Source organism: Asparagus officinalis, chromosome 3 (assembly GCF_001876935.1).
Source record: "Asparagus officinalis chromosome 3, Aspof.V1, whole genome shotgun sequence".
NCBI classification, from domain to species: domain Eukaryota; kingdom Viridiplantae; phylum Streptophyta; class Magnoliopsida; order Asparagales; family Asparagaceae; genus Asparagus; species Asparagus officinalis.
Genome location: NC_033796.1, coordinates 2,993,385 through 3,021,346, shown reverse-complemented (window position 1 = coordinate 3,021,346; position 27,962 = coordinate 2,993,385). Strand labels below are relative to the sequence as shown.

The following is a 27,962-nucleotide window of genomic DNA, read 5'->3' as shown; positions in this document are numbered from 1 at the left end:
TTTTTTCAGTGGTTGCATGTATTTTATTATTATTAATGGCTTCACTTCAGGCCTCTTCTCAGTTATAGCCGAAATTTAAGACGTTTCTGATGAGGCTGTACTTCTCAGAGAAGCTAATTGTTGAGTGATAACCGTGCAGCTACCTTATTTAATTCTTTTAAGGTGGAAATATGGGGGGGGGGGGCAGTATCAAAAACACCCCCTTGAGTATAGGATTATCACAGAACCCCCTTTAGCTTTTCAAAATTTATCGGAAAACCCGTTAACTTTGAGATTTTATCAAAAAAAACCTAATTTTGGGGATGTTCTGATAAAATCTAAAACTTAAGGGGTTTTTTTCTCATAACCCTAAACTTAAGGTGGGGTTTATGATATTTGAAACTTGAGGTGATTTTCGACAATCGTCCGAAGTTGGGGGGGGGGTGTGGGGTGGGGGGGGGGGGGGCGTGTATATAATTTTCTCCTTCTTTCTTTCTTTCTTTTTTATTTTTTTTATTATTATTTTTTAGCCTTCTTACTTTTATTTAATATACGTCTCTTTAGTGTAGAGTTGGACACCTCTCACTCACACCCTCTCTTTTCTAGGAACCAAACCGTTCCATTTATAGCATTTATTGGACAGTTGAACATAACAACATTCTCTACCTCCTCCAAAGTCCAACCTGACAATATGGTCATTTCTATGAACGCATGAGGCCGTCATTCAGAGGCCATGATCATCCAGAAGGTGGGTGGGCTACTGCAGCAATAGCTTTCAATTGCGGCCTCTCCCTACACCCATGGTGCCATAAAAGGTAGGCGGGGGTGACCTCTTCATATGCAACCACTTAACCAACATGTACGCCAAGTGCAACAATGTCGAATGCGCGCGTAGAATCTTCGCTGAAATGCCCGAAAGAAACCTCGTTTCATGGTCAGCTTTGATCGCCGGCTACGATCAATCCGGCAGGCACGCAATGGCCGTCGACCTCTTCGCACAAATGAAACTCCAGCCTAACGAGTACGCATATGCTAGCGTCATCAGCTCCTGTGGTAGCCTTTCGGCCCTCACCCAGGGCAAACAGGTCCACGCCAGCACGCTGAAAACTGGCCACTGCGGCGTTTCTTTCGTCTCCAATTCCCTCATATCGATGTACATGAGATGTGGTTGCTTCGACAATGCCTTCTCTATCTTCAACAATTTGCCAGAGCCCTGCTCGATCTCTTACAACACGATGATTACGGGTTTCGCAGAGAATCTGCAACCGGGCAAGGGGTTGGAGCTTTTCAAACTTATGAAGCGAGAAGGCTTGCATGCTGATAAATTCTCTTATGTCGCTGTGCTTGGAATTTGCTCGAAAACAGAGGATCTCTCGACTGGTGAGGGACTGCATTGCCACACCATCAAGCTTGGGCTTGACATCACAGCTTTTGTTGGTAACGTGATATTGACCATGTACTCAAAGTGCGGCTTGATCATGGAGATCGACAAGGCTTTTGAGTCTATCAAAGAGAAAGATGTGATAACATGTAATGCATACATTGCTGCCTGTTCTCACTGTGAAGAGCATGCCAAGGGTTTGAGACTTTATAAAGAGATGGAAGGCTTATTTGGTGTGGATCCTGATGAATTCACACTGACCAGTGCCCTCGCTGCCTGTGCTGAGCTTTCTTATATCTATTATGGTGCTCAGGTTCATGCCCGTCTTATTAGAGCTAAGGATTCCTTCGACGTAGGAGTTGGTAATGCCATCATCAACATGTACGCCAAGTGTGGCTCGATTCGGCGTGCGATTTTGGTATTTCATTCTTTACAGGATAGGAACCTGGTTTCATGGAACACGATGATAGTTGCACTTGCAAATCATGGCCTTGGGAGGAAAGCCATTGACATCTTTGAGAAGATGAAGGATAACGGAGTGACACCGGATTCTGTCACCTTCATTGGGCTTCTTAAAGCTTGTAGTCATGCTGGGTTAGTGGACGAAGGGCTGGCTTGTTTCAACTCCATGAAAGAAACTTATGGGATTCTGCCCAAGATTGAGCATCTATCTTGTTTGATTGATCTCTTGGGCCGAGCAGGGAGATTAGAGGAGGCTGAAGAGTATGTAAATACATCTGATTTTGTGAATGATTTGGTTATATGGGGTAGCTTGCTTTCTTCTTGCAGGATTCATAGGGATGTTTTGGTTGGTGAAAGGGCTGCAAGGAAACTTATGGAGCTTCAGCCAAGCTCGAGCTCACCTTATGTTCTATTATCAAATCTGTATGCTTCGGATGGGAAATGGGAGGCTGTCGCAGAGGCAAGGAAGTTGCTGAAAGGAAGTGGGGTAAAGAAGGAGCCTGGTCATAGCTTAATTGCAGTGAAGGACATTGCTGAGAAGTTTACGGTGGGGGATTTCTCTCACACAAGAATTGTGGAGATCATAGAGGCATTGCAAGGTTTGAACCTTATAGCAGAGAAATTTTATTTACTTCCAGATCTTTGTAGAACCATATAACTGAATTTATTGTATATTTTAATTAAATTTTCCTTCATTGGACGAACCATCTTACTCCTGAGATGATTTGGCAATCGATGAGATTCCAGCTGGCCTTTGAAACCTTCAAAGGATCGATATGTCATTATCATGTCGTTTGCATTTCTTGTCTGTTCATAATCTGGTAACAGATATCAGTTAGCAATGTTGCTTATTTTCCGGATGTTACATGTTTATGCCATCAACTCTGTGGTCATTCCATTCCAATTTTACATTATTTTTTATTTTCCAAACATGTAAGTTTAATTAGTTGTTTTTAGTAATTGGGTGTTTTTTTTTTGTCGCTGCTCGTTAGACCTCTTCTCATTAGAGCCAAAATTTCAGGTTTGCTGCTTCTTTCTGATAACTAAAGATAGAAATCTGCTAAAAAAACACTATGTGAGAATGGTAAAATAGTGAAAAAAAGATTTAAAACGTTTTCGATAGGCTGTCGTTTCGAGAGAAAATAATAGTTAAATGATACTTGTGCAGCTACCTTGTTTATTGTCTTTTGATATGCATCTCTTTAGTGTTGAGGGCCCTCCTTTATATTTGACATTTCGCCAGATTTAAACTTACACTACGTTTGAGAGTTTACTATCAGAGATGAAGGGAAAAGAAGGGAAGAGAAAATGGGGAAGGAAAATGGGGAAGGGAAGTGAAACAAAGGGAAGGATATCATGTTTCGGAGTTTAGCAAAGGAAATGGAGAGGAATTTAGGTTTGAGCTAATATTAGCCGTTGGATTAATATCATAATGGTTCAAAACTTTTCACATCCATTGGTCAGACAGATTGGAGGTTAATTGAGATGAAATTTTTCACACCTCTTCCCCTCCAGTCCCTCTTAAAACAACTCCCAAATGGGATGAACTTTTCACCTCCCTTACCCTCTACACCATGCACCCCCATCGAAACAAGATGTTCGTCATTCCTGTTGTAATTCGACATCTTACCAACTTTCCCTTTCCGAATTAGTTCTACCATAATAATATACATTTGCTAACAACTGGTTGATTGTGCAATGGAAAGTAAGCAGGGGAAACCTGTTAAATCTCTGAAATAAAAGAGGATATTCGAGAGCCGATATATTACGTTTTGTCAGTGCTGGAGATGTTCATCTCAGGACATTGATATATAAAATCAATAAAGAGCTCGCATTTCAACATGCAGTGGGGGGGGGGGGGGGGGGGAGCGGGGATCTGCCTTTATACTGACCCCCCAACAGTTCCAATGCTTTGTTATCAGCTTACATGTAAGATCCAATTCAAAGATCCATTACTGTGACTGCCGAGAGAGTATCTGAACTCTAACAAGTATGCATGATCAGCCTGTTTGTGGGAGTTGGCATCTATCCAGTGTGACTTGCATCTTTTGAAGTCAGACAAGAGACGGCCTTATTACACTGCACCATGTTATATGAGTAACCACAGGGTTAGCAGAAGATGGTGAAGTTGAGACAAAAAACTAAGGTGCAAGGTTGTGTTTGTAACGCAAACATAGAAATTACTTCACCAGATTAACTTTGTTCAAGACGTACATCTGATTCTTCTACAAGTGGGACAGACTAGCGCAGTTACATGATACAGACAATCTCTGTACATACACATCTGCAAAAGATAACTGGTGATTTAGAGAACCATTTTGAAGAGTGTCACGCTCACGATCCGTGTAGGGTAAGGAAATTTCTATTCTTTTAAGATACACTTTTTTTAAGAACTTTTGTAATTTTGGATTCAAGATTTGATTTAATTAAGAGCTTCATTATAAGTTGTATCTTTGCAGGGGTAAAAGGGTGAAAGAAATCTTTCTGGGTTTTGTTGATCCAATCACTTTCACCCCGTGTGTGTGTGTGTGTGTGTATATATATATATATATATATATATATGAGAAATAGGACAAATTTTCAAAACCAACCCTTTTAGACATTTAATTGTAAAAACCGACCCCTTTTCATAATAATTGCAAAAACCGACCTGTTTTCAGCCCAGCGCTGAAAACAGGTCGGTTTTTGTAAAAAAATCTCCGAAACATCACGGGAGTTCAACTCCCGTGAAGTTTATGGAGAAATTAAACTTCACGGGAGTTCAACTCCCGTGAAGCTTAATTTGTGCTTAAAACTCCACGGGAGTTGAACTCCCGTGGAGTTGCAGTCAGCAATTTCAGAGAATCGAGTCTCTGGCAAATTGTGACTGCAACTTCACGGGATTTCAAGTCCCGTGAAGTTGCAGTCCACAATTTGCCAAAGATCGAGTCTCTGGAAATTTGGCACTGCAACTTGAAATCCCGTGAAGTTGCAGGTCACCCAGCATGCACAGCTGTTGTGCAGGTTTTGTATATTTACCTGTAAATCATATATATGTCAATTTATTTGCAAACAACAATATATACATGATTCAACAATGAATTATAACTCATATATATGCCAATTTATTTGCAAACAACAATATATACATGATATCGGCATGCGAAGTGCCGGCTCCATCGGCATGCGAAGTGCCGGCGTCATCATCACGCGGCCGTCGACGTCGAGCGTACGCCCGTCCAAATGAGCGAGACCTGTCCTCACGGCCTGCGAACTCGTCGACGTGAGTCTTATGGAACACCTGCGCTATGCTCTTCTTGATCCTGCTGAGGAGACCTAACGCCACCTGATCCTGAATCTCAGTCACGTGCGCATCAATATCAGCATCAATGCTATCTAAAACACGGACCTGCGTGGTAAACAATTTATTAAGTATCAACTCAATAAAAAATATTATAATTTAGCTTAGAAACTTACGTAATCTCTCTCGTTCATCCCACTAGGGATGTAACTATCTGTCGGTGGGCGTGGCATGTGTCCAGCTAAAGGCTGTGGGTCACGCGTGATCCATCTACGTGTGATACCCCAATACCAACGCATATACGTGGTATAGTCAACAGCTGTGGGCCTCGTATCCTGTAAGCAATCCCACCTCTGAACCCACCTGTCTATGTAGGCCGCACGGACTACGGCCCAGTCAGTCCGGTGCGATGTAGGGCGCCGCCGACGATTGATCTGCTCGACAGGATCTGGAATATGCTGAGAGAGTGTAAACTGCCGTAGCACACGGTCCGGTACATGCATCTCTACGATCTCCCAACAGATCAATGGAACTCTGGCTCTCCACAAGTCGGGACTATCTCGGCAGATAGGTGCAAGAGAATGTATATCGAGCTCCGGCGGTGTATAGGGTCTCCACTTGAACTGAAATAAAGTAAAACATTTATCTTTATCATACAGAAAAACTATAATATTCATACTTCTTGAGTTTTATATTTACCTGTTCATGCTGGAGGCCATCAAGCTCATTTCGGTAAAACTGACGGTGACGCGTCGCTGATTTGTACTGAGCGTATCGCACGTTATACCTATATGCAGAATAGCGAATATATAAGTACAAATATTCAGGTTACGAATGAAATATGTGTGTGTACAATTATACCTGTATGCCAACGGATACTGCCCCTCTAAGTCACGGTGCATAAGTAAAGTGGGTCGTCCAATATGAATGCGCTCCCATGACCAAATCTGTATCAACGTACAGCATCCCTTGAATTCTTTATTCTGCATCAGAGATACTCTACTCAATTCTCGATACAAATATGCCAACACCGCACTGCCCCACGATAGTGCGCCGCATACACCAAAATCCTCCAGCAGTAGCAGCCATCGTGCATGTACCAGAGTCTTGCTCGCATCAGGAAATAGTACGCACCCTATCATGTGCAATATGTATGCACGAGCATGAAACTGGAGCGTCTCATCAGAGGCATCCTCTGGTATGTCGCCCTAAAATGTCTGACGAAGCCACGATAGCTTCATCGCACCACTCCTCAAATCGGGAACCTGTCCAAGTAGTCGGGCACATACCTCCGGCCAACTATGATCGTCGGTGCCCGTAACTACCGGTCCATCAATCCGGAGCCCAAGTATGACGGTCACGTCCTGTAAAGTGATCGTGCACTCCCCTATATGCATGTGAAAGGTGTTGGTCTCTGGCCTCCACCTCTCAATCAAAGCAGTGATAAGCGGCCAATCAAGCCTGATATAACGAATCGTCGAACACGGTCGAAAACCGGCCTGAGCGATCAAAGCTAGTACCCTCTCATCCTCTATGACCCATGCCGAATGACTATGGGAATGCTCGATCATCGTGTACTCTGGTACGGGCTGCACATAAAACGAGAATCAGTTTTAAGTATATTCATTAAAAAATTACATTAATCGAAGAAATATATATCTAATTTATTCGTATTACCTCTCCCGAACCAATATGGTCTGAACAATGACTCGCCTGAAGGTACAAAACGTCGGGATTCTCCGGTCCCGGATCCATAATGAATAGACCTGTGATTAAAATATGAGCATATATACAAAGTGCAATGAACACAGTATCATACATAGCATATTACAAATTGGTTCGGACATAGTGCAAAACGCTACATAATACAAATGCATGGGTGAAATGAACGGAGTTGCATACAGAACATATTACAAATAACGAGTATCATACGCTTCAAAGATAACAACTACGAATGACATAGTGCAAAACGATACATAATACAAATCAACGCCTAATACTAACTGGACACCTATTTTTGTTGTGACCCGGTTGATCACATCTACTGCACTTATTTCTCCTCCTAGCTCCTTCACGTCCGTCATCCATACTATTTCTAATACGCACGGAATGAGGGCGCCCCGCCGATCTTTTATACAGTGGAGGTAATATCCGTGGCCCATCTTGTGTCCAATGTCAACTATCGTATGGTGGACGAAAACACTCTTTATAGGTTTGTTGATAGTTGTATGCAGAATACCAAGCGTCGACAAATTCATAATGTGAAATGCGAGCACCACCCTGTAGGTCGGAGCAAGCTGCTACAACATGTGAACAAGGAATCAATTGTAGTTGCGGTACATTGCAAGTGCACGTACAAGTGCGATCCACCAACATATTGACTTTGTAAGAGCGATTTTCTCTATGGGTTATTCCCTCGAGCACCTCCCATTCATTAAAACTGTATCGTACAACCTGAAATGACCGAGCTTGTACAACCGGAGCCGCTAGCATTTCATCAACCTTCGGTGTTAGCTGGGAGCGCATATTTTCACCAAGTTCTCGACGTCGAACAAAGAATTTATTAAGCCTGTAAAAAGTTTTAGCAACTAGTGCCTGTATTGGCATGCCGCGTGCTCCCTTGAGCACGCCATTGAAGCTCTCAGACGCGTTCGTAGTCATCATACAGAACCGTCGACCGCCATCCTCACATAAAGCCCACTTATCAACATTGTTTGGACCCAAACTAGTTTCGATCCAATCATGTGCGGCTCGTGAAGTGAACTTGATCCTCTCTCGTATTTGTTCATAAACATATTTTTCTGTTGCACAACCGGCTTGCCAAAGTAAGTCTTGAACCTGAGCGTTTCCATACTTCTTCTTGAAGTTGTCTCTAATATGTCGCAAGCAATAGCGATGTGCATGTGGTGGCGGGAAATGTCGTTGGAGTGCTCTTGGAATTCCTTTCATCCTATCGGATATGAATGTAATCGGCCGCGTCCCCACACTAGGGATATGATATCTAATGCATGCAAAAAACCAAGCCCAATTCTCTGTATTTTCAACATCAACCACTGCGAATGCTAAAGGAAACAACCCGCCATCCGCGTCAACTCCGGTTGCAACAAGCAAAACGCCTTTGTATTTACCATATAAGTGAGTTCCATCAATGCTAAGAAGAGGACGGCAATGACGAAACCCCTCAATACAGGGCCCAAATGCCCAAAATACACCGGTGAACCGCCGTTCTCCGCCATCAACGGGGTCCGAAGATACTTCGTAGACAGTCCCCGGATTTTCTCTTTTGAGTGCTTCAAGATAATGAGGTAAGATCTCATACGATTTATCCCAATCCCCGAATATTTTTATCATCGCCTTCCTCCTAGCATTCCAACACTTGTGATATGATACATCCAAGTTGGTGGCTTTATGCACTAAAAGACGGATATCTTTCGGCCTTAGATCAAGATCCTCCCTCAGATGCGGTAAAATCAATCGATATATAAAAGAAGAGGACGCATTCTTGTTATTCATCTCTAATCGAGGATTGCTACAAGTGTGGAGTCCATTGTATGCCGTGATTTTGAATTGCCCACCTACTCTTGAACCCGAGCGTGAATTAAGCTTCCACGGACACCTCGCATTGCCGTCGTGGTGTCCACTATTATCTTCGACATCGTCATCTTTGCGATAGAAACAAACCACATTATAGCTTGTAGTATTATTTTTGGTAGGCCTGAACTTCACATTTTTTGCAATGGAATACGTGCGAATAGCATGGATCAATTTCTCCTTACTCTCGTAAAGATCTCCCTTGATGAATGAGAAGTCCTCGGCCTGTGTATCAACACCGCTATTAGTGCCAATAGGAACACTTTCCATCGCGGAGTTATCAATCCATTCATCTCCTTGAAGTTCATCGGGCGGCGGATCCTCTAAGCCGACATACTCATTATTAACATAAGCCCCATCGATGTGTTGGTTTTCCCCATTAATTAATCCCTCCTCTTCATCATCATTCTCGGATTCAACACTTGCATTATCTTCTTGAATTCCCGTGTTAGTATCGAAAGCATTCGAAGTGCCCACGAACGAAGGACCGCTCATGTATTGTGATTGTGTCCAACATTCATCTTGTTGAGGAGATAAAAAGCCTACAGAATCAACTTCAGGATCCTCCAACATGCGGGAATACATTCCTTCGTAGTTCAACGATTTGCCCAAATCTCTCTGATGTTTTTCAATGAACAACTCAACCGAACGCTTCTCGTCGTGTAAGACATGAATGAGACTCATATCGTAGTCACTTGATATTTGAATGCCACTTGTTCTGTTCTCCACAACAGGATAATTGCAAACCACACTGAGGTGATACTCACGTGAGTTAGTTAATGTAAGTTTGTGTAATTCATTAACCAACTCATCGAAAGTACACGATTTTGTTATGAACAACGGCCTCGTCGTGCCTCCTTCATAAACGGGCATATTATTTTCAAGGTAATTAATCTTCCCATCATAAGAACAGAGAATTACAATTCAATCATTCATCGTTACCTCTGAAGAGTGAAAAATTCAATATCAATATTACATCTTCACAAAATTCGTAAATAATTCACAATTAAATTCTAAAATCTAAATACAATAATTTTCGAAATTATTGATAAATTCCCCTCTAATTTCACAAAATTATTGATAATTTCCACACTAATTCTTCACAAATTTCACAAAATTATTGATAATTTCCCATTTAATAATTTCCCCTCTAATTTTCACATTTATTGATAATTTTTATATTTATTGATAATTTTCACACTAAATTTCACATTTATTGATAATTTCCCTTCTAATTTTCAGATTTCTTCACAAAATTCAAAAATAACTCAAAATTAAATTTTAAAATCTAGATTTTTACATATAATCACAATCAAATAGTGAGAGTATACAAAAATTAGAGAGTATAGTTTTTTTAGGAAGAATTTACCTTTTTTTTGGATTTTTTGACTCAGATCTGAGATCTGACGGCGGCGGTCCGAGGCTGGGTCGGCGTCGGCGGTCGGAGGCTAGGACGGCGGCGGATCCTAGCTGCGGTGGCGACGGCACAGGGGCGGCGGCTAACGGGAACGAAGGAGTGGGTTTCGAACGAAAGAATAGGGTTTGCTGTGCCAGCGCGGCTTTATAGGGGAGCCAAAACTCCACGGCCAGTTGCAACTTCCCGTGGAGTTATAGTCGAAAATTCTCAGAGAGTCGATTCTCTGGGAATTTTTGACTGCAACTTCACGGGAGTTCAACTCCCGTGAAGTTGCCAGTCCAAAATTCCAGAGATCGACTCTCTGGGAATGTTGGACTGTAACTCCATAGGAGTTCAACTCCCGTGGAGTTTTAAGCACAAATTAAGCTTCACGGCGAGTTCAACTCCCGTGAAGTTTAATTTCCCCATAAACTTCACGGAGTTGAACTCCCGTGATGTTTCGGAAATTTTTTACAAAAACCGACCTGTTTCAGCGCTGGGCTGAAAACAGGTCGGTTTTTGTAATTATTTTCAAAAGTGTCGCTTTTACAAATAAAATCCAAAAACGGTTGGTTTTGAAATTTGTCCATGAGAATATGGGTATGCTTGGTACCACAGCCAAATATTTGTTGTTTGGTAGTGATGTGTCACATCCCTATCCACTCCCTACACCATGTGAATGTAGTCCCAAATTTGAATGAGTGGAGGGGATGTGACACCTTAACTCAAGCATAACTTTTTGTGCTTGGTTACCAAGCATACCATCTCTCTCTCTCTCTCTCTTCTCTCTCTTCTATATATATATATATATATATATATATATATATATATATATATATATATATATAATATATATATATATATATATATATTGCTTATTTTATATTGAGGAGATTGGAACCAAGCACAAAAAATTATGTTTGGTAGTGCGGTGTCACATCCCCTCCACTCATTCAAATGGTTGCATATCCTCATGCACTCCTCAACCCATGTGAATGTAGTTCCCTATTTGAATGAGTAGAGGAGATGTGTCACCTCACTACCAAGCACAAGATATGTAATAAAATACGTAACCATTTGAATGAGTGGAGGGGATATGTCGCATCACTACCAAGCATAAAATATGATGAGTGCATGAGGATATGCAACCATTTGAATGAGCGGAGGGGATGTGTCATCTCACTACCAAGAACAAAATATGCAATAAAAGAGCAATTAGAGGGCAGAGTTGCTAATGATCAAAGAGTAATCAGATGGCGATGACATGGGGTTGAAGGAAATGGTGAGCAATAAAAGCTTCTATTCTTAACCCTCAAAGTTAAACTCTAGAATACGACTGCGACAGCGGAACTCTCATAACTTGAATTTTTCCGGGATATTCATGGGACTTATTTCCCATAACGCCATCGATACTCTAGAAATCAATTTTAATTTTTAGAGTACCGAAGCGATTGGCTAATTAAATAAATGTATAATACAAAACCCTTGCCTTGCCTGTCTATAAACCCTAAGGTACTGTTTGGCAATGGTTAAGTGAGGGGTTAAGGAGACTTAACCCCTTCTTAACCTGCCAAACACAACAAATCTATATAACCCCTTCTTAACCTGCCAAACACAACAAATCTATATAAGGGTTAAAGTGAGTTAACCCTCCATAATTTGTTAAACATAAAAAATATAGAAGGCAACAAATCTATATAAGGGTTAAAGTGAGTTAACCCTCCATAATTTGTTAAACATAAAAAATATAGAAGGGTTAAGTTAACCCCTCAAAATGAGGGGTTTACTAATACTCCTATTTAGATGGAATAAGAGTTAACATTTCTAATTATAAAGAAAATAGTCAAAATCATTGTTATTCCCAAACACTAAAACTGATCATAAGGGCTAAAATAAAACTTATTTAACGGGTTAATAATTTAGTCCTTCGGATTATCAAATGGGCTAAGTACATTAATCTTTTTCTTTAACCCTTCTTCATTAACCCTTTGCCAAACGGGCACCCTTCTTATGCTTCTACAACAGGAACGAACTCGTGCAACTACAGAAGACTACTCGCGCCGCTGAGCTAGAGAACCAGCCCAGAAAGATCACACGCAAAACCATAACAATAATCGGTATCCGCAGGATCCGGTTGACCTCATGAAGGGCAAGTGTTTATTGAACCATTCCAATGACTAAAGACTGCAACGGTTTTTTTAGCAACATAGAACCATAACAACACATTACATCAGACCGACAGTCGAATTAGGAGAAAACAGACTCTTTCATTCAGATAAGAATACTATCGTCTAACCGAGTACTTAAAGACGATCAAATTTGAAACATAATAACCGCCTCAAATAGAAACCTAAGGTAAAAAGCCTTGCATCACTCTGCAAAAACTTGTCTGGCCAACTGCTGCAGCTAAAACTCAACACAAAGTCCACAAACAACTGAAGTACTCTTCTAGTTTCATATAACCTGCACCCTACTTCCCAGAGTAAAACAGCTCCCCATCACTTGCCTTGTTCTGCCTGAAGCTTGGCGGCAACCTGCTCCTCAGACAAAGGCAAGTAATAGATCCTTGGCGTGGCTTTCGTCTTCTTAAAGAGATCATCTAATGTCATAATGGGTGGCTCTGGCTTCTTTGGTAGAGGTGGGGGAGGTGGAAGTCTTTCCCTCGCTGGAGGAGGATTAGAGAGTGTGAGGTTGTTAGGGCGAGAAGGTACCGGAGCCTGAGCTTGGCGTTGAAAGGGAGCAGCAGTTGGAGTTGTAGGACTAGGTTTCATGGGAGCTGGAGTTTGTGGAGGGGCTTCAAGTCGCGTCTTTACCTCTTGAGGTTCAACAAACTCAGCCACTAGCAGACGACCGCCGTTGGTTGGCCACTGGAGATTGTACAACGCATTTCTAGTTGCCGTGGCTTCATCCACTGAGGAATACTGTATAAGACCATAATGGAAATTAAGTCTTGCAACCATTATATTCACTAAAAGCATATTCTGCATACATATTATTTGTATAATGAGAAGAATGCAAACCCTTTAAGCAGATAAAGTTAAAATTACTATGCAATAAAGAAGAAAAATATAAGGTGTTGGACTGCTAATATTTTGTTGAGTTATGGAACTTTGAATACCATTCAACAAAACTTTCATATTATAAGCTCTCAATTAAGTGCATACAATTTAGACTATTTCCCAAAGAATTTTAAAAGGACTTGAAATCTAGTAAACTGTGTGCGCCACATTGAAATCAAACTGATCCCCAACTTGACATCTCATAAGGTCTTGAACTTCAATAGTAATAACTAGTCAGAAAACAATGGAATGCTGACGAGTTTTGTCTCCATATTCACTGAGTTTCTGTGATATAGGTTGAGATATTGACTATCGTGGAGATGAGAGATCATGTGTATCATAAAGCATGAACATACAAGCACAGTTTATTAATCCAGACGAAGAAAAGATCATACAGTGACGTAGCAGTGAGTCTTGATCTGATCCATCCAGAAATCAACAACAGTTCCTGTTTTTGCCAGCAGCTCCTGCACCGCTTTCAAAGTAAAAGGACGCAAGAAATGATCAATCCTCAAGGACGTGGTAGCTGGCTTCTGAGATGGTGGAACTGCAGCATCAATATACAAAAGGCCCATAGTGTTATTTAAAGATGAAAAAATAAAAATGAGAAAGAAACAGAAATCTTAAATCTCCGCAGATTACCAATTCGCTCCTTTGGCATATCAGCACTGAGTGAGGAGTCGGATCTTGAGAATGATTTTCTAAGTGCTGGCTGAAAAACATCTTTTGGTGTACTGGTAGTTACATAAGATGTTTGCAGTTCAGGAGCCTTAGCAGTATCTGAAGTCCAGCGACGTTGCCGCTTTGGCTCATTATTTGTACTAACTGCTTCTTGGGCTGTGCGCATATCAAAACACCATACAGTTAAGTAGTTTCACTAATTCAGCCTGAATTTAGTAGTATAAAGAACAAAAGAGTATATATTTTTACACTCACCTATGGCTACCAGTGTCAGAAATAGAATTTATCATAAAAATAGATTGCATTTTAAATGAAACGATGTAATGAAACTGAAATGACTCCCTAAAAAATACTTTGAAGAAACACCAGATTAATTATCAGTTTTAAAAAAATATCAAATATTTTAAAATACTCTTATTTTATGATCATCATGATAGTAGTGAACTTTTCATTTAAATTATTAGAATTTCAATGCCATATTTATTAGTTAGCTCCAATTCAAAAAATTCACTTCATCATACTTCTAACTAAGAAAAATCCATCAATAATTCTATGGAGGTTCAATCAGAAACTCACCAACTATGAACAAAATACTTCTTTTCAGTGACACACTTCTGACATTGTGTTCATTCAAACGTTGTACACCTCTAACAAGTTTATGCTGGAAAAATAACACTTATAAATGTTCACTGACATAAAGGTGAACTAGCAGCAAAGATAGTGATTTGAATAGTATTCTTTAAACAGAATTCGCCGTTCAAGTTCAAGCTTTGCCAGCAAGAAGAGTATACACTGAAGCTTTTTAAGCAATTCTTATTTATCTTGCTGCAGCCAACAGGCATTTTTACAGAGATCTTTTGCAATACTTGAAAGATGTAAGTAAAGGACAACCTCGTCAACGCCAGGCGCATGCCTTAAAGCTAAAAGGTCTCTACATGTTTCACAACAGGCATGAGTCGCAAACACCAATATTTTTCTTATTCTAATCAAATGTAAAGATCATTTCTAGATGATGGTATGCAACCCTGCAATGCACATGAAACACATTAGACATACACTACCAATAACCAAGGGTACAGTGAAACATCCAAATACTTTTATCCATTAATTTCAATAGGAAATGTGCTGAGCTAATAGGATGAGTTTTTGCACACACAACAAGGGTGAGTTTGGCAATGGAGGCTAGGCGGGGGTTAAGACTAGCTCCAGTATACACTTGCTCAACAGTAAAAAGTAATGATTTAGGAGGTTGATTGTTCTATGGGTATTTATAGAAATATCCATGCAACTACAACCCTAATTTGGTAGAAATGCGTAGTTCTAATTCCACATCAAAAGGTTGTATTAGTCTGACGTTGCTGAGGTACGATATTACTATCTTATTTCCACCGAAAATGCGTAACTATGATAACTGTGCTCTTTAAGCAGAAAAAGGCCTAAAGGAGTAGCTTTGGTGCTCCTAATTCCTTGCAGATACAAAACGCAGACATTCTTGACGAGTACTGCACACATCATACACAAATCCTACAGCCCAAGACTTCCCTCTGTGCGTTCACCTTCAAATTTAACCAAGGCCCATGAATGCTTTCACAAATTTTCCCAATTACAACAATCAACATATTAACCACTTAATCACTACTAGCACCCATCTATATTTCTCCTGCCGCATGTATTACTCCCAAATCTCAAACTTGGGCAACCCTAAACATATTGAGCAATTTTAGCAATCCGTAACATAACTATAATCCTTGCTACGAGATAATGAACTTAACAGTGTGTCATCCAACCACTGGTTGACGGACATATTTTCTATATTCCTTCAAAAAGGAATATGCATAATGATTTTAAGATGCAGATGGAAAAGCAATCCTTATTACGTGTTAAAGAACTTAACAATCTGTACCATCCAACTACTAGGCAACTACATATTTTCCTTTGCTCCTTCAAACAAGAATATGCATGTTGCATAATGAATTTAAGACGCAGATGACAAAGAAGTATTCTCTTGCGCTATTGAAAGTAATTCTTACAATCATCAGCATATAATAATGAATAAAGTGCTAAAGGTGAAATGATGAATAAGAAGAAGTATTCTCTTGCACTATTGAAAGTAATTCTTACAACCATCAGCATATAATAATGAATAAAGCGCTAAAGGTGAAATGATGAATAAGACCATGACAAAACCATGATGTAGAAAATATTAAAAGAGTCTTAACTGAGACTAGTGCCCTTGTAGAGCTTATGAGTGCAAGGAAGTTAGATGCTTAGTAAAAATAGCTTTTAAAAGCTCTCACCGACTGACCATCACCATGGCATAAGGAACTAGTTCCATTCTCATCAGCTAACTTCTTCAGAGTCACAATAGAAAATAAGACTTTTTCATGTGAAAAACACAACAAATATATGCTTCACGTGTTTCTTAAACAGTCCAGAATGTAGCAAGAAATTTTTTAATAATTGGGATCTTGAGGGGTTAAAAATTGGAAAAGCATGTAAGTGAGAACTAGCCTACTAGGGGAGATAATTCTCAGCAAACATGGTTTCCCATGAAGAAGAATGATCTCAAATGAGACTAAGGAATAAGGTTAAAGCTATGACAGGTCCTCTAGTCATTCCAGTAGGGAAAATCTCACCGGGAAGCCCCATTTTTCACCCACCCTTCAAATGATGAGGAAAAACAATGAAACAAGATAAATAAGGCAGAAAGTAAAACCTCTTAGGCACATGCATATGCTAAATAGCATGCATCTGACAAGTGCATATGGCGACTTAGGGATCAATTAAAAAAGGATCAATTACATTTCAGTACCAAGGTGTAACTACATGGTGACCCTGAGTCCGTGTATCCACATGGGTGATCCTGGGTTTGTAATTGCAATCACTAGTGTGATCCTGGAGCCCGAACAACAAGCAACTCCCCAGGTTACCTGTGTAAATACAATTAGTAACCTTAGGGTTACCCTTGTTGATACCCAAACTCCGGGATCACCGGTGTAATTACACCATATCTCAAGGTATCTTGTGATTAATCCAAAATAAAATGAATTAAGGATTAGACAAGAATACAACTAAAAGAGGTAAGAATGTGAAACTAGCATGCTACTTCAAAAATACGAAGGTGTCAATAATCAATTGTTTCCGCTAGTATCGATTATATGCCCACAAAGATGGTGCAATTTTCAAACTTTATGAATCAGAAGATAAAGAAAAAATGTCTAAACAATATGAGAATGCTAAAGTGGATACTAGGATTATGCAAAAGTAAGAAATACTATGGGAAGAAGCACACCATTCTTCGAGAGGAAATAACGCCAAAAAATCACTCTCATTGTTTTGTCGCCAACATGTGTGTATTAGAGGTGAAAGTAAAACAGTCAACAGTGCAATGAGTAATGGAAGGCCCTAAGTGAACCTGGATGGAGTCAATTAAGAAGGATATGATATTGGATTTGATCAACTTAATTGTGATATGACCCTCGATGGAAGAAAAGAATTCAACGTCTGCAAGCCAAAACCACAGTATAAGCAGTTTATCATTGGTTGCTCCTAGTAAGGATAAACTGATGAAGAATCCCTCAAATGGTTCTGACACCCCCAATAAGTGTGCCAATCAGAAGAGAAGGTACTATAAATAACAGAGCAATGAGAAGTAATACAGGCCCAAGAAAACAACACATGAAGAAGAATATGATATTAGATATACTCAAGTTAAACCTGAGAAGATTCAATGGAACTGAACGATAGAGGAAAATTCAATGTCATCAAGCCAAAAACCTGGGATAAATGCTTTTTTGTTGCTGCCTCTTAGACACAAGACCTTTAGAGGTCACAATATTTGATCAGTTATATAAGTGAATTTCTTTAAAAAGGGGAATAGCAAGGACTGTTACATAATCAAAGACAACAGAGAGAAAAAGACATGCCCACTGCTGAAGGATTTATTTAACTAAATAAGCATTTATTTATGCCATATAAAACAAAGCACCAGTGAATCTTAACCTTGAGAGATAATGTCTCTGAGCATCAGTGAGGAAAATGAATGAAAAATTAAAAGCAAATTGCTCAAAAGTTCAAATTACCAATGTCTCTACACCAGTAAGAAGACATAAAAACTGGAACTTGCAGTAGATAGAAGGGTAAGCAAAAGTTTACCATGTTGAAATGAATAAATGGGGGGAAAAGAAAAGAAAACAAGAGTAAAATGTGTGGAAATCACTGCATTCTATGCTGAACTAGGCAACATTCCTTATTTAGATGTTGGCAACTATCAATTGCAATTATACAGAAATTACGTGAAAGCAGTTCAAATTTGGTCAGATGAAGAACATAATATTGCATAATGAACCAATACCTTCAGCTTTTCTTTTCTCTGTTCCAGCTGTGGGTTTAATTTCTTCCTCAGAAACCCTGAACTTTTCCTCGTGAGAAAACCCACCCGCCACGGCATCAATAGCTTGTGCTACCTGTGACATATCCTCTTTGATGTCTTCCTTCTTTTCCCCCTCTTCAGAATTATTCTTGGATTCAATTTGCTTACTTTCCAGTACATCTTCTTCCATTGACTCATCACCTGAGCTTCTATCTAAATTCAACTTTTCAGGTGACTCCCCATCTACACCCTCCATTTTCTTGCAAAGTTCCATATCTGTAGCACATGTAAGATCACCAGCCTCTTCCAAAGAGGCCTGGTTGTCTACCATCACTTTGTCATCTTCTAATGGGTGAGAATCGCCACTAATATTGGGGACATCGCTGGATGATGGTTGCACCATCTCCGGCTTAACAACTTCCAGTTCTAAATTGACATTGTTAGTATTCAAATTATCCTTTAGTTCATTCTTTTCATTAATTGACACAGAATCAGTAGAAATTGACTTAGACCTTACTTGAAACCCTAAATCTGGGCTGACCTCAGATACCTGATTGGTTGGCTCCGAAACGGTGAGCTTGACATCCTCTGCAGCAGGCTTTGAGTCCTTGTTCTTCACGTCTTGGTCAATTGACTCTAACTGGCCAACACCAGTCTGACTGTCAGTCCTTACGTTTTCCTTGGGAAGAGTATTATCTGTGGTGTGCTCGAGTACTGCATCCAAAGTGCTATGGCCCACTTCTTTCTGGTCATGCTCCTTAATGTCTTCACCAACATCCCCAGTGCGGTCAATATTTTCAGTCATGGCACTATCATTGACAGCTTGATCGTTCTTATCTGTGATTGGTTTAGCACTAAACTCTGGACCTGCCAATCTTTCTTCCTCAACTTTACCTTCCACGGGTTCAGCTTTATCTTCCATCGGTTCAGCTTTATCTTCCACGCGTTCAGCATTACCTTCCATGGGTTCAGCTTTATCTTCCACCAGTTCAGCATTACTTCCTGCCGGTGGCGATGCAGCTTCTTCTTTGTCAACTTTACCTTCCACGGGTTCAGCTTTATCTTCCATCGGCTCAGCTTTATCTTCCACGCGTTCAGCATTACCTTCCATGGGTTCAGCTTTATCTTCCACCAGTTCAGCATTACTTTCTGCCGGTGGTGGTGCCGCTTTTTCTTTGTCAACTTTGTCTTCAATAGGTTCAGCAATACTCTCTGCTAGTGCAGGCTTTTCTAGTTCCTCTTTATCAACTTCGTGTACAAGATCATTATCAGGAATTGATTCATTACCCAACTCTTCTTTCTCAGCTTCTTCCATCTCAAGGCGAAGAGCTCCATCCAACCGCTTCACCAGCTCCTCCTTTAGACCATTTGTTTTCAACCTCCGCCTTCGAAGCTCTTCTCTTAACTCAGTGACCTTCCATTGATCAACAGGACGGTTGTTGAGAACTGAATATGGACTGGACATCCTTTTAGTGTGTTTCACAAGCCAAGGTTTATAGTCACAAGTCTCACAACCCTAAAAATATAAGTTTAAAGGAATTAGTCAGTCCAAGCAATAAAAGTTAAAAATGAATGAATATGTTTGCGCGTGTTCATGTATGCAAGTATATAATTTATTACATCAAAATACCATAAACATAATAAAAAACAAATCATGTGCCTTATTTACGTGAAAATCAAAATTATTAAATGAACATTTGGTATTTCTAAAGGCCTATAAACAAGAGAAAACTGTGCACTGCCAAAAGTAAGTTCCCAACAACATGATTGCAACTTTGTTGGAATATATCAAAACGACCAAGGATAAATCCTATGACATTAAATTGGATTTTTGTGAAACCAAACTTCATTAAATTGTATATATTTCAACTCCTTGCATCTAAAACCCCACAAAAGGGTCTAATTCTGTTACTGTCAAAACCTAAAGCTCATTTCAACCATAGTCTGGCACTTGAAGATAAAAAAGGCAGTACAAGGAACTCCACAGCTCATTGAATCATTTAGATAAAAGTACCAACAATTTGTACAATTCCTATCATTTTTATAGGGTTTTAAGTCAACACAGATAACTCTACACTAACCTTCATATTAAACAGATAAGGATTAAAAATTCTACATTAACTTCACAACACATAGAAAAATTAAATTAAATTAATTAACAGCGAAAATCGCACATAAATAAAGGGGGAAATCGCAGCATTTATTCAACAGGCTCCTCAAGCAATCTGGGTCATCTCCTAAAGGTGCAAAACGAACAAATAACACAATAATGTCATAAAACCCTAATGTGCCAACAAAAGAATAAAACCCTAAATGCCTACTTTCAAACCCTAAACGATCGTATAAACATTTTAACGATCGGATCAAAATAAAAAACCTTCAATATATTTAATAACTTTTCAAGAAACCCCAAAAAAGACTAACCGCGAACCGCACTTGAAGCCCACGCTGGGAGGATTGAGGCCGGAGCAAAAGCCCTAACCCTAGTTTCAGAACAAGCACAGAAAAAAAGCAGGAATTAGAACGGAAATTCCAATCAAATAACAAATTCTCAGAAGAATCGGTTCGTCCCTCCGCAATGCACCGAATCCATCGCTATTCGCCCTGAAATAAACCAGAAAATTATAGAAAAAAGAGCAAAAATAAGAAGAAAAGAACAGAAGAAGATCGAAGATGGAAGGAGAAGAAAAGGAGAGATTTTTTTTTTACAGAAATTAAGGGGGGTTCAAAGTCGCCTATTTCTAGGGTTTTCCTCTCTCTATATCGAGCTCGCTGCGATTTTGGGCTCTCTCTATTTCGGGAAGAGAGAGATTGGGTGTTATCGAAGATTCGAGAGTCGAGATTGCGTATAAATACAGCGGGTCCTAGTCGGGTCGGGTCGGGTCGGGTCGGATCGGAGAGATCTACTTGAGTATCAACACGAATAGTAAGGCTACCCGATAATGATTGGAGTCGGATCCGGATTATTCTTTTCCTTAAATGCACCCCGTGCATATTGTTTGACCCACGGCCCATGGGCTATGGGCGGGACTTGGTCTAGTCCTAAATCCGGGATCAGAGAAGCAGGCTCGGCCCACACCCATCCCTATTCGAACCAGCCACTGCGATTATAAAAGATAATATTACTAATATTGTACTACCTTGTCTATATCCCTTCCATAAAAAATGTTAATTTTTGTAGTAAGTTTTACGGTTCATCGCTACAAAAGCTACAATACTAACATGTATTGTTTTAGATATTTTTTTAAAAAAAATTCAAAGTTTTTTTTGTTCAGTGTTCTTTTTTAGGTTGGTCGTTTTCTTCTTCTTCTTCTTCTTCTTCTTCTTTTTTTTTTTTTTTTTTTTGTTTTTTTTTTTTTTTTTTTTTTTTTTTGTGGGGGGGGTGCTGGTGTTTGGATTTAGATGTTTAACTTTCTTAAGATGCCCAAAAAAACTCATGCAAAGGATAAACGGGTTATGCCCAAAAAAACCTTCTATACGGATTGAAGAAGTTCTGCCATGTTGTGTTGGAATTTATCCGCAATGAGGTAAGTTGTTTAAAGTATTGAAAGTCTTGCATTTTCCATTGTGAAAAAAAAAGAAAGTGGTAATTTCGCGAAACCCCCTAACTTTAGGTGTTTCTCATGCAGCCCTTTAACTTTCAACACAAACCCCTACATGTTTCGGTATTTTTAGAAAACCCTCTTCAACTTTTAGTTCTTTTTAGCAAACCACATTAGTAGTGTTAATTTGGGGGTTTCTTAAGAGTGCTTAGAAGGGAATTTTATATCATAATTTTGAAAGCTAAGAGGGTTATCTCAGGAATGACCACACTTAAGGGGGGCATAAAGAAGCCCACCTTAACTAAGAACGAAATTTAGAAAGTAACACTAACACCATTAGATAGGGGGCTTTCTGACAATCTTTAACGGGATTTGTGATATTTTGAAAGTTAACGAGTTATCTGAAAAATGCCCAAACCTAAAGGTGTTTTGTGACACTTACCCTTGGACAATTCATTTATACATAGTTTTTTTTTTCTTATTGTAAGATTATGAATTAGGATTGCTTAGGTTTGATAACTGAGTTCAATAAAGGCAGACTAATTTGTAGGATCCGTACTCTATCCAACGATGTTAGGGTTTTAACGATCAAACTCTCAAATAAAATCTTTGCTTAGGTTATCAGGCTATTAATTGGTTTATATATAGAATTGAGTTAATTTGGATGATAATGCGATTGGAACAAGAAGATGGAGATGTCTCCGACGACAAGGAAGAAGACAGCAATGACTATTGTGCAAAGGCTTTTTAATTAATTACCTCACGATTTGATTTGTAATGCAAAAGCTCCTTTTTATCTTTCAAAAAAAAAAGAAGAGATCATATCTCCAGATTGACCGTAAGTACTATCCATACAGACGACGATTCTTATGTGTGTGTCTATATATATATATATATATATATCATACTCCCATTAAAAGCACGAGTTCGGAAAAATCTTTCGATAGATAAAAATACCCTTGAAATTTAAATATTATTCCATTAATTAAGAGTAAGTTGATAAATTATTGAATTCTTATTGGATATACATAGTAAAGATAAGGATACAATTTAAAATTGAAATGTAACACGAAATAAAATTATTTAATGCCAAATTTATAAATGTCTACAAAATAAAGGGCATGTATGCAAAAACCAGATAAATTAATGAGACAAATAATGTCTACCTCAAATGTCGAACCCGGGAATAACATAGACCTAAAAATATACATAATGTGAATGGAATATTTACAAAATCCACCAAACATATTAAAGAGACAAAAGACATTCTCAAAATTATTTTTAAAAAAAATAAGCAAAATAAAAAAACATACTACCTTTAAAAGAACGAGTTCGAGAAAAGCTTTTCATAATCAAAATTACCCTGTACTATTTTAAATATTTAATTTAAATTATAATCTATCTTAATCATACTCATATTCTATCTTAATACCACATGAACTATCTATAGCTCAACAATTTAAATAAGATTAATAAAATATAGTATCAGTTTATTACATGAAGTATTACCAGAAAAAGAAAAAAGTTTTAAAAATTAGACAAAATACTCTCAAAAGTTTAAAATTATAGAAATTAAAAGCTGAAAATTTAGAACTTGGCAAAGAAAAGAGTAATTGTGTGATATTCTTTCATTAAGATATATAAATATAACTTATAATTTTAAGTTTACTATTCCTTTTCAGAATCTGAAAATAGTCAAGTTGATACTGGTAAAATAAATAGTAATAATAACAAATTAAAATATCAAGTTAAAGAATAAAAATTTTAAAAAATATATAATAGATTAAAAATTAATGTTATATAAATTAAAGTACATGCATATAATTTTACCAATATGTTAAGAGCAGCAAAAATACATAAGTATCATTAATTGATAGAAGACTAAATCACAATAAACTAATAAAATATTATAATATAATAGCTTAATATTAATTGATTATAATTTATAAATATTGATCTCTAATGGTAATAATATGTTATAGGGTAAAAAATTATAAAGATTTATGTATGGAGAACTATTAGAAAATTTAGAGACATCATTCAAAAGAATCAAGTAGTTTTCATTTCAAATGGAATTTAAAACGTCCATAGATCACTTCAATTAACACTAACATAAGTTATATTTATCAAAGAAACACCGACAGAATACCCCTTGAAGAATATATTACACAACTTTGTTCCAATTAAAGAAACATTCTTCATGGAAGATAAAAGAAAAATTACTATGTCATGACTCTACCTAAGCAAAAAAATATAAAATTGACCTTTTTTCTTTTTCTGATATAGTATCACGACCACGTGTGACTTTATTTAGAGGTATGACCACTAACGAATGATCAATTCTTAAAGACACGATCAAAGATAATGATGTAATAGCACTATTAGAATTCAAGATCTCTAAATATAAAGGTAGTGTATTTCATTATTAAAATTCTTATTAAATGCCACTAAATATAAAATTCACCTTATATCTGTTTCAAATCTATAGAAGAGATATGCATATCATTATAAATTGTGTAAATAATATATATCAATCCAAAGATACAATTTACTGAAAAAATAAAAGAATAGTAAGTAAACTAAGCAAACATCCATATAACACCGTAAAGAAAAAAAATATTATATTTTAAAGCTAATATGCAGCGATCTTTTAGAGTAAGCTGCCAAGACAAAAGCATCTTTATTAAAGCTCTTTATAAATGCATAAGAAATTCAAATTACTAATATATACAACCATTATAAAATTCGAAAGAGGTATGATCTTAAAAAACCTACTCTAAAACTCATACAATTAAACCTAAGAATAAGTTACCAATATACAGACACACTATCGCACCTTTAAGGCAACGATAACTACCATTTATAATAGAATTGAGCAGTGGTTCTATGTTTGCAAAGACTGCAACAAGTGGATAGAGATGTTAATAATAAGTGTCTAGATGATAAATGTTGTAAAATCGCTGATGTAGTACCAAGATTAAGTGATATCCCTTCTTCATTAAATAAATATATCAAAATTAAATATTAATATTATAATCTAAAGCAAATTGACAATAAAAATTTAATATATTTAGTTTATTTTCTCATGGAAAATGACACATACAAAGCAAATGTGTCATTATGACACAACAAAAATTCTTATTGGATGCACAATAGAAGAATTCATTGCAGAGAAAATAGATGTAGCTCCTAACCTTATTTAAGTAATAAATTAAAATCACAAAAAAATTCATATATATGAAATTAGCATTTATTCTTATTAAAATTAGAAAAAATCAAAGTCCGTATTATCAGAACTTTGTGTCGAATATAAGAAATATATTCAACTTCTTTGTGAATTTAGACGAGAAGAGATGAATGAGTCCAAAAAAAGATATATAACATGCTCCAGTCTCATATCACAATCGATGTAGGCGATGAAGACGAATTGCCCATGAAAAAATAAAGATAAAGAAGGATTGATCTTGAATCAATTAAAAATAAAATAGAAGCAACAAAAGATAATGTTTTGTGAATTGTTATAGAATAGTTTTATTTTTTTAGTAAAAATTAGGAATCTTTAGAATGGATTTTCATAAACTATTTTTAGTGCTTTCGTATATGTGGATGTTTTTATCATATAAAAATGTACTAGAGTTAGCATTAATCTTAAGTTTATGATTTTTTCATTAACTATTTTTTATCATTTTAGCTCACTTTAAATCAATCATCTTGGCTCGTTGGATTTATTATTCATCTTCCTTTTATAATGTTATTTTTTTCAACTGTTTTCACTTTCATAACACTATATTTCCTCATGTCAAGATCGGTTTCATGCCGATCCAAATAAAATAAAAATTTTAATTGGCTTTAGATTATATTTATCTTCTGTCAATTCAACTATCAACATAAAAATTTGTCACGCCCCGCTTCCCATAATACCAGGGAATCGGGACGCGAGCAAGCCCGCGACGTATTAAACTGAGAAGAGATAAGTGCTAGACCCCGTCTTCTCAATCTAATACGCTAAGCGTCAAGAAATACAAACGAAGGCACATGTCCCCGATCACAGTAATGAGAATATAATAAACAACTCAGAACCAAAAGATACATATCACAACTGAAATGATCATCCAGACATAATATTCAGGCCAAACATGCCCTTATACAAACTATCTGAATGAAATACTGGAGAATATAAAATACAATGATCAGGCGGAAAAGGAAATGCTACGAAAATAAACTGAAAGGAATAACTGAGTTTCAACTCTTCTTCTGCTTCGTCTACAAGATACTCCTGCTGAGAATACTCGGCTCTGGCGCATCTCCAAGCTGAACCTGTTCTTCTTCTAAGTCTGACGTACACCAGAGAAAACAGGTGTACGTCAGGGTGCAGGGCACACGGCAAGATCCCAAAAGGAAGAATAGAACGGTCGTGCGACCAATGCAAATGATGGTAATAACAATGGAAACATGCAACTTAAATACTAATAATCTAAATATAATTTACTACTCGAATAGAATAATCATAATAAATCCAAGGGAATCAACCAAGTAACAAGTCGATCATGCAGCTAGTGATCAGAATAATCATCCAAGTACAGAGTTATACACTAGATGAAATTAATACTTAAAAATCTACAACAAGAGACGTAGTACGTCGAGCGAAATAATCCAAACGAGGAAACCCTCATGTATATACCATATGTCTCAAATTATAGATAATTAAATATTAATCTTGATCTATGTATGAAAAAAACACAACTGGCCTACATCTCACAAGAATCCATAAATCCTAACCAAAATGATGATACCGATTCACCTTGACTCAACAAACCAACCACAGTGGCGATACCGATCCACTGGTAACAAGTCATTCTATAACAGGTCACTGGTCACATCTCACACAGAGCCAACGATCATATCACCGGATAATTAACTGTTCACAAATCCCCTACGTGCATCCAATCCCGCTACACATGCGGCCTAGAGGACTACACGTAAACCGTTTTCTGCCTGGTTCGAACTTCAAAAAGAACCCGAGTGACGAAACGATTTCACTGACTAAAGTGATGTACACACTTCACTTTAGCCCTACAAACCAACCCCGGTGGCGACACCAACCACGGGATCGAGCCTGGAAGATACATCAACAGTCTTATCCGATCACATGAACATTAACTTCCCCATCCCAACTCTCTTGTTTTTCTAAGCTAACATATACATAGGTTTCTAAGTCTTAATCAGAACACACCAAGCCACACTAGTCATGAATTTCTAACGGTTCTCAAGCATAACAAAGAGTAATAAATGCAACTAATCATATACAACAAGATCATATCATATCACATAATTAAAATTAAGAACATAAATCATGAAAAATCCATAATAATCATTTTTCTAAAATAAATCCTTTAAAAATATTTATAAATGTCCCAAAATAATTCCTTTTATAAAACTTTCTTAAATTACCGAAATTATTCTAAATTGATAATTATTCTAAAATAAATTCCTTTAAAATTATTTTAAAATAATTCTTTTGTCAAATAAATTCTATTAATTTATTATAATTACTCTAAAAATGATTTTTCACCAACATAATTTATTATAATTATTTTAAAATGATTATTTTGTCAAATAAATCCTTTAAAATCATAAATTAATCTAAAATAATTTTATCTTATTTTATCTTTACAGTATCTATTATCAAAATATTATTTTAGTATCGTTCGTCACATAAATCCGTACCAGTCATCACAGTATATGTATTTCAATGTGAATGGTCATACGTTATTGTCCACAGTCCAATAGGTTTATGACAGTTCTATAATTGTAACGGTCACACGTTATCGTTCACAGTCCAATATGTTTATGACAGTTCTATAATTGTAACGGATAGTTGTTCGAGGGACGAGATATTATGCATAATTGTTTTATGATAAATTTGAAATTGTACTGAGCAAGAATGGGGATCTTGCCTCGGGGTTTTTGTCGAACGATTCGACTTCGACGGCGGGTCTGAGGCTGACGGGGCGGAGTTTCTGGACGTGGAAGGCTGCTGTCGGGCTGGCGCGGTACTGTAGACGAGCAGCGGGGTGGTTGCTGGCTGGGCGGCGCTGGTGGCAGCTCGACGGAGCGCTTAGGGGAGGCGGAGCTCGCTGGTCTTCGTCGGAGGAGGGGAGGATAACGGGGAGAGCTCGAGAGAGGGGGAGGAGGACGAGGGGGTGGCTCAAGGGGCTG

The 27,962-nt window shown here is 37.8% G+C and overlaps 4 protein-coding genes across 5 annotated transcripts; 1 reads left to right on the top strand and 3 right to left on the bottom strand.

Annotated features, from left to right (window-relative positions):
- LOC109832654 (pentatricopeptide repeat-containing protein At4g33170-like) lies at positions 791-2,621 on the top strand. The gene has a single exon (XM_020400046.1). It carries the CDS (start codon positions 837-839, stop codon positions 2,478-2,480), a length of 1,644 nt encoding a protein of 547 aa, XP_020255635.1. The 5' UTR covers positions 791-836; the 3' UTR covers positions 2,481-2,621.
- Positions 4,966-6,305, bottom strand: LOC109832653 (serine/threonine-protein phosphatase 7 long form homolog). The gene is made up of 4 exons (XM_020400045.1): positions 5,964-6,305; positions 5,802-5,889; positions 5,466-5,725; positions 4,966-5,210 (listed from the first exon to the last, which is right to left on the bottom strand). Exons 1-4 carry the CDS (start codon positions 6,242-6,244, stop codon positions 5,198-5,200), a joined length of 642 nt encoding a protein of 213 aa, XP_020255634.1. The 5' UTR covers positions 6,245-6,305; the 3' UTR covers positions 4,966-5,197.
- Positions 7,278-9,566, bottom strand: LOC109832498. Its single transcript, XM_020399851.1, has one exon. It carries the CDS (start codon positions 9,564-9,566, stop codon positions 7,278-7,280), a length of 2,289 nt encoding a protein of 762 aa, XP_020255440.1.
- LOC109832652 (apoptotic chromatin condensation inducer in the nucleus) lies at positions 12,224-21,015 on the bottom strand. 2 transcript variants are annotated; one of them, XM_020400044.1, is made up of 6 exons: positions 20,911-21,015; positions 20,626-20,805; positions 18,184-19,717; positions 13,791-13,985; positions 13,544-13,695; positions 12,224-13,010 (listed from the first exon to the last, which is right to left on the bottom strand). In XM_020400044.1, the coding sequence occupies exons 3-6, from the start codon at positions 19,664-19,666 to the stop codon at positions 12,588-12,590; spliced, it is 2,253 nt and encodes a 750-aa protein (XP_020255633.1). In that variant the 5' UTR covers positions 19,667-19,717; positions 20,626-20,805; positions 20,911-21,015; the 3' UTR covers positions 12,224-12,587. The 2 variants fall into 2 exon arrangements, with proteins under 2 accessions (XP_020255633.1, XP_020255632.1); XM_020400043.1 differs by having other exon boundaries at positions 20,626-21,015.